The 8,344-nt window shown below is 25.7% G+C and overlaps 1 protein-coding gene across 2 annotated transcripts; it reads right to left on the minus strand.

Annotated features, from left to right (window-relative positions):
* Positions 1-1,258: 1,258 nt before the first annotated feature.
* Positions 1,259-7,436, minus strand: LOC136080475 (uncharacterized). Of its 2 annotated transcripts, XM_065797175.1 has the most exons (11): positions 7,304-7,430; positions 6,973-7,017; positions 6,766-6,842; positions 6,001-6,049; positions 5,777-5,883; positions 5,619-5,702; positions 5,412-5,446; positions 5,246-5,293; positions 5,102-5,159; positions 4,580-4,671; positions 1,259-1,372 (listed from the first exon to the last, which is right to left on the minus strand). In XM_065797175.1, exons 1-11 carry the CDS (start codon positions 7,416-7,418, stop codon positions 1,369-1,371), a joined length of 714 nt encoding a protein of 237 aa, XP_065653247.1. In that variant the 5' UTR covers positions 7,419-7,430; the 3' UTR covers positions 1,259-1,368. The 2 variants fall into 2 exon arrangements, with proteins under 2 accessions (XP_065653247.1, XP_065653246.1); XM_065797174.1 differs by lacking the exon at positions 1,259-1,372 and having other exon boundaries at positions 1,830-4,671; positions 7,304-7,436.
* Between the last annotated feature and the right edge of the window lie 908 nt (positions 7,437-8,344).

Raw genomic sequence — 8,344 nt, forward strand, 5'->3', positions numbered from 1 at the left:
GCAATAAACCATTAAAAAAAGAAAAACCTTTTTTTTTTTGTCAAGTCAAATTAACTTTGCAGGAGTATCGTTTTGATTTATTATCTTCGCTTGCATTAAATAAAGAAAAAGGAAAATCAAATAAAAGTTATTAAACTTAGAAGCGTAGTTTAAAATTTTGACATTATTACTACATGCTTTTGAAATTATTACTACTTGCTATATAGATATAGACCGAATCATTTAATGATACAAAGTGTGGATACGACTAGTCCCAGTCTTTTTAAGAGAAAATAAGGTATAACTTGCGAATACTTTAATCTCTAAATAAGAACAATTAGACCCACACGACCGCGTAGCTGAAACAGAACCCTACGGGCATTAGTTTTTAAAAGTTACGTTCTAAATGTCTTTTAAACGTTCTTTTCGAAAGAGTGTTTAGAAAACGTTTAAAAGACATTTAAAATACATTTAGAACGTAACTTTTAAAAACAAATGCCCGCTGTGAAGACCTTCAAATATTTTTTTTAAAGAGCAGCACTACCGCAAAGTAGGTCTAGAAGTGCAATAAAAGTTCTGAGGGTGCGAATAAGCGTTAGGGTGTTCAAAGGTCCTTGAAACCTTTTAAATAACATTTTTACTGTATAACTGAAAACCTACAATTACTTAAAAATCCTGGGATTTTTAAGTAATTGTAAAAAAGGAACGGGATCCCGGGATCGAAACCGTTATGCTCAATAAGGCGACAGTAGTTTTTGGTTGGATATTTTGGTTGGAATATTTCATAAGCGAAGTTGTGACAACATTAATGACAAGAGTTATAGCTTTCAACATTTAATAATATAGTAATAAAGTATTCTAATAAAATACCTATTAAAAAGAAATTAAATAAACAAATTTCAAATATTTTTTATGTTTTCATTTACTTGCCAATGATAATAAATCGCCTTGAATTGTAGAGATGGTTTTTACAAAGCACGTGCTTTGCTGTTTTTTATTTCGTTTTCCTTTCTAATCGATTTAGTACACCGTATCTAGAATGTTTAAGCAATACATCGAAAGACTTACCTCGATTACTTATAAATAACTTGTAATTGGTCCTCGATAACTAAATAAATGAATATAATATATATATATATATATATATATATATATATATATATATATATATATATATATATATATATATATATATATATATATATATATATATATATATATATATATATATATATATATATATATATATATATATATATATATATATATAAAACAATAACGATTCAGAAAAAATTAGGCTACAAAAAACTTAATTTTAAACAAGAAGTTTTTTATTCATCATTTAGATTCTCATCACATCAACACTGATTGATTTCCATTGCAACAACGCTACCTGTTTGAATAAGAAAATCAATTATTAAATTAACGAAATTAAACAGCAAAAAATTAGCAATATTAAAATAAAATAATTCGCAATATACCTATTATATATAATAAAACAAGCCAAACCTACTAAAGATCAATCATGTCACTGCGTTTCTTGTTAAATTTTAATTTGCTATTCTGCTATTTTCAATAAATATTATTAAATTATAACTAAATAAATAAATAATATTTTGATTAATTATAATAATTATATTTAATGTAATAATAATAATAATTATTTGAAATCATTACTTTTAAAACTTTTTAAAATTAAATTTATATGTAAACGAAAATTACTAAGGTATAGATTAACCAATGCTTCATTGAAATGCATAAACAGATAAAAAAAAACATCATCCACTTTATTTATAAAAAAATCATTTACTTTATGCACAGAAAAACTCAATACCATAACGTATAATAAATAAAAACTGCTTTAGTATTATATTTAAATTTTAAAAGTAAACTTTAATATTTGACACACATAACATAAAGACAAATAAAAAGTATGTTACTAAATTTTAACATCAAGAGTATATTACAATGCCTTAAAATTCTTTTGTCTTTCTGTTCTCATCTTTACAATCAACGATTGAATCCCAAACTGATTTACAATATTAACTAACTCTGGTTGACTTTTTAAAGTTGACATAAACTTACTTTTAACAATAGGCTCATTTGAAAATATAACTGATGATAGACACTTGTATATAAGTCGATTATCATCTTCTGTAAATTCTTTTCTTATTCTTTTAAATGAGACTTCTGGAGATGGTGCAACATAATCAAGATCAGAAAAATCGACAGTTTCGACATGCTCTGCACTTTCCAATAACTCATCATTTATATGTCTTTTTTTTTCTTTTCTATCTCTAAAACTATACAATTTTTTAAAAGGTTCAGGTTTTTCTTTCTTATTTTTTTCTTCAACAATTTCATCATCTTTTTCAACTCTTTCAATTGTAGGCTCAATTGAGAAATGAACTTTTTCAACAGTTGGTATGGATCCTGCAGTTATATTTCTTTTACGGATTGTATGCCTTACTTTATCTAATACTTTCTTCAAATCACAATCTGCACCTGTAATCTTTTTTCGAACATCTGCTATTGTAATCAAGCCTTTGGTTATCTCATCATTAAACAAATCCATAGTAGTGTCTATTTTATCTGTGGTGCCTTTTAAAACTCCATTAGTTGATCTTTGTACAGAAGTTAACGCAGTACATGTGCTTGATGTAGAATTTTGTGTGTCATACAATGCATAATTTGTTTCAGCAACTTTCAAGCTGTGACACAAGTGTTGTGCTGTTTTTTCCTTTAAATGAGGAAATTGACTATGTACTTTAGTTGTAGTGTATTTCCTCACCAGGGTTGGATTCATTGCAGAAGAATCTGAATTTGTTTTGCCCAAAGCACGGTTCCAAAATAGAGTAAATTGAGAGGATATCATTGATGAATCCATAGCTACACCACTGAAACTTAGGAAAACAGGTTCTGTATCAGTTGGCTGAGATATGCCTACAAGCTTATTCCTGAGAAACTCTATGTAAACAGCAACTTCATTGTACAGTTCTACAGTCATTGCTATGTTGGCAGGTCCTTTGTAGCTTGTTTTGTGTTTTTTAACACTGACTGTATAGCCGCTAGCATTATAAAGAGCTCTTCTAAATTCACCAATAGTCATATTAGCAGTTGCACCAGGTCTTGATGCATTATTAAATAGTATATAGGTCAATAAATATGATCTGGCTAAGCAATAATTAGACTTATTTAAAACAAAGTTACTGTTATTGCAGCTTTTTAAAAGTTTTTTCGCACTTTTTACATAATCTGAAGCATCAAATTTAATGATTTCATCTTCAGATGGAAAGCTGTGAAAGTCTTCCAAATCTTTCTCAAACTGCCTCTCTTGGATCCCTTCCATAAGGTACGAGTCCATTTTTTAATCAAAACTTTTAGCTTCACATACTCATCATTAGTAATGATATCATTTCTTTCTCTCAAAATACAAAAATCTAAAAATACTTGTATTGAACCTAAATAAGTTTTAATTGTTCCAGGTTGTTTCTGGTCGTGTTGCATTTTCAACATCCAGGAGTTTAAAAAAGAAGTGCAAGCAAGATGCTTATAGTTAATGTCATCCTCTGCAGCATGTCGCACAACACCCATAACTACATTTTTATGCTTTTTAGCTGTACGCTCAGGTTTGATCCCACCATCTGGACTCTGCAGCCAAATTACAAAACTATCTAAAAGTTGTTCTTCTTCAGATGAAGCCATGTAAAAAATCTGCTCACCATCATCAAAGTCAACAGATGAATCTTCAGAATCTTCTTCAGCAGCTGACTGAGTATCTCTTTTACTTCTAAGATCATGTTCAACACTTAAATTATTTTTAGAATTATTTTCTAATCTTTTTTGAAGATATTTTACACCAAGCCAATCATCTTCCTCGCTGTCTGAAGCCAAAAAATTGCTTTCACTATGAATAGCTTTAGTGAAATTATTTTCTAATAGCTCTTCATCCTCTGTAGATGAAGAATCAGAACTTGAATCATTGTTTGACTCTTTATCACTAGTTTCAAGAACAGGTCTTGCAAGCATAGTTGCTCTTTGAATTTCCTCTTTTGTTTTTAAACCATGAAATTGTCTTAGATGGTTATTCAATCTTTTAACTTCTTTTAGGCAGTGAGAAAAACCACATATTTGTTTTTTGTAGTGACGGATCTTTGATCGTCTTTTAGAAGGTGAGAGCACCTTTCTCGGAAGGTTAAGATCAAAATCTACTCTAGCGTTTTTTGCTTTTAGCGTATCCCAGACATGTTTTTTAGACATTAAATGTCTGTCTAGATGTGCTACTCTCCTAACAATAAAAAATACTTTAAAGCTGATGAAAGTAGATGTAATATGAAAGTAGAAACTAAAAAACAATTTTTAGTTTATGTCTTATTATAAATACTTAATACTTAGACAAAACTTATATACTTATTACTATATTAAATTATTAAACTTTCTTAAAATTTAAATAAAAGTATTGAAAAACACTTTCATAACTTTGTTAAGAACCTAAATAAGCTATAAATTCATACAATTTAATAGGTGGAGATATAAATTATTAAAATAATTTTTGATATTATCTTAGTTATAATAAAAAATTATTTATTAAGATACTCACTCATTACATTTAGGACATTTAACTTTTCGACGAGTTTTAACCTCTTTTGAACCGGAATTTTTTGAAGCAGAAGCTTTGAGTTTTGAAATGACCTTTTCAAAAAACAACAAGAAAAATAGTTAAAACTTTTTCTGTGATTTTCCATGGCAGAAAATTTAAAAGTAGTCTAATATAATTGTCTTTTTATCAACTTTTAGCAAATTGTTATTGATGTAAATATATGAAAATTGATATAAAAATGATAAAAAAAGATAATAAAAAAAGTGTCACTGTAAAATGATATTTATACAATGAATTTATCTGCATAATCCAAATTATTTTTGTGTGAAAGTGTAGCTGACATGTTCAATTTGTTGTTGGTTAGTTTTTATCATTTAAAGAATATAAATTATTTAAGAAATTAACGAATGAACTTTTGCAATTTTCATGTAAAGTAAGTTAACAAAAACATGATAAAAAAATGTATATCAAATTATATAACTATATATTAGATAATAATACATATATCAAAATAAAAAATACCGTTGATGCAGCATGGAAATCATCATTTTCAAGAGCTCTCATTATTTCAATTTTCATGCTTAATTAAATAAAGTTTATAAAATAAATAATTTTTAAGTTGATAGGATTGGTTAGAAAAATAAAAGTTATATACAGGATATCTACCTTTCATTTGACACGTGTGAAGCTGCTTTCTTTTCCAAAGGTTTATTCCTTTATATCAATATAATAAAAATACAACTTATATATTTAAATTATTAAGTAAATAAAATTATTCTACATTTTTTGTAACTAAATTGTAAAATAAATAAATAAATTATTCTGATCTAACTTTGCAGAAAAAAACTTCTCCAAAAAAACTTCAGCCTAAAAAATAATTTTTTTAACATAAATACCAAAAATAAAAACAAAAAATTTATGAACAAACAATTTTTCAAAATATTATAAAATGAGAATTTTAAAATAAAATAAAAAATATTAAAAAAAAAATAAATAAAATTTGTTACTTGTTAAAATTTTTAAAATATGATTTTCTTACCTGAATTCTGGACCAATGCATAAATTTTGAAAAAAGACTAACAAAGCATTCTGGAATAATAACTTTGTAGATGTAATCGTTGTACTGAAAAAAAATAATGAGAAAAATTACACAACTATTGAAACATATTGGTAACTTAATTGTGTATTTAATTATACCTTAGTTTCACGAAAATTTGAGCCTAATGCCATATATAAAAAACTGGATTGATCCTTAGACAGGAGATCAACAAAATTTGATCTATTTTCAAAATTGATCATATTTTCTAAAAAAATTTAAATACATACTAAAATAAAATAATTAATATTTAATGACCAACTTAAATTTATTCTGATAATTTAATTTTTTATGCAGTATTATTTTATATTTAAATAATCTTTACTTTTTCGTGAACCTCCTTCTTTATATATGTTATGCCTATAACTATGCAACTATAAAATAAAAAAGACAATTAAGTGCACAAGCATACTTGTAAATTGTTTCATTAAAAGTGGCAACCAATCACAAATTTATTAACTGTTGCTTTTATATCCAAACTTCGATAACGTAGTAAAATTAATTTAGCAAAAAATTCAAACTTTTTATTTAAATACCATGTAGTAATAGTTGGGCCCTGCGAATCTGTATTTTTTGTTTCAAATCTCCAAAAAGCAGGTCTTGATTCAAGAAATGAATGAGCAATTAAAGGAAATCTGAGTTTAAACCTTTTTATTTTTAAATATATTTTTCATAAAATAAATATTTCAAAAATAAATTTTTATAAATTATTATTTGGTGCTTTTGCCCTAGTTAACCCATTTATTGATTGAATAATAATGTATTTGAAGATAAATAACACTATTTCAATAGTGCCAAAGCGCTGAATATCTTGAAGAACCACAACAAAAACAAAATAAATAAGGATTCAAAAAACTCAAATCATTTTTGATTTTTAAATTGAATCTCAAATCACTTACGATTAAAGACTTTAAAATTGAATCCTAAATCCTTTTACGAAAAAACAATTTGATTCAAAATTTCGAAGATTCGCAGGGCCATAAGTGATAGTACATCATAAAACTTATATATATACCTAACAATTCGAACAGTATTTAAATAACTTGTTATCTGTTTTAACAAACTAAGATGAAAAACTATAAAATTATACTTTTCCAGAAAAAATCATTTTTAATGTTGAAGATGCAGCAATTTCATCAAACTCCTTTTTTGTAAATTTTTCCACAACTTAAAAAAAATATATATACATATATATATATATATATATATATATATATATATATATATATATATATATATATATATATATATATATATATATATATATATATATAAATCAAAATCATTGGAAACTCACCTTCAGAAACAACTTTTTCTGAATTTGCCATAACCTCAATGCTATCTACATAAAATAAGAGAAATACAGACACAAATAAAATAAATAAAGTGTAAAAAACTTGCAGCACTTATTTCACGTTGATCTGTTTGAACCTATATTATTTTAAACTTAAACATATAGAACTATATTTGTTTCAGTAAGACTGAAACAATAAAATAATCATTAAAGCATAACACAATAGAAACTTTTTTGAACATAAATGGAAAAAAAAAATTTTTAATATATGTCTGTACATTTTTATTTCTAAATTATGAAAAAGTTTATTATAAAAAAAATAATAAAAAGTTACCATAACAAGTTTTACAAACAAAATTTCCTTCACCAACAGTACCACCTTGAAATTCGGTGTTCACAACACATGTGCATAATACACAAGGTGAAATTGAAACAGATTCTTGATTCATTTCTAATTTTCTTAAGCTATATAGTATAAAGTATACGAAAATTAGACATCTTCCATATAAGAACACATACACAGATATATATATATATATATATATATATATATATATATATATATATATATATATATATATATATATATATATATATATATATATATATATATATATATATATATATATATATATATATATATATATATATATATATATATATATATATATATACATTTTAAAAGATTCGTTATTTACTCTAAATTTTAGAGAATAGTATTGGTATTAATTATTTAATGTAACTCATGTAGGAGTAACTTATAATTTCCACAGGTTCAAATTATACGCTTCGCGCTCTAAAGGTAATTGTTTTAAAACTCATTTTAAACTTGTTTACTTTCATTATCAAAACGCGTAACTTAAGGGCTCAAGAGCCCTCATGTTACGCTAAAACGTAACATGAGGGCTCAAATAGTAACGCTAGGGCTCATATTGTAACATAAGGGACCTTTACGTAACATCAGGGCTCGTAAAACGTAACTTGAAGGCTCACACAAACTACTACTACTACTACTACTACTACTACTACTACTACTACTACTACTACTACTACTACTACTACCACTACTACTACTATAAAGCAACTAAAGGTATTATTGAGAATTAAACCTGTGATTTCAGAGGGAGTGTTACCAATAAATTATTTGCCTGGTTAATCAATAAATGTAATATTATTAAAATAAACTTGGTAACTGATTTAACTTCATAACCTATAAAATATAAAAAACAAACTATAAAATAATAATACTGCTAGACTAAATACATACAAATTTTTCATTTTTCTTGCAAATGATACATATATCTGGGAGAACGGCTGATCTGCTGCTACTTTGTTTTATAACTTGTGATGATCGCGTTTTCTTTGGTGAAGAAAC

This window comes from Hydra vulgaris, chromosome 05, assembly GCF_038396675.1.
Source record: "Hydra vulgaris chromosome 05, alternate assembly HydraT2T_AEP".
Taxonomy (NCBI): domain Eukaryota; kingdom Metazoa; phylum Cnidaria; class Hydrozoa; order Anthoathecata; family Hydridae; genus Hydra; species Hydra vulgaris.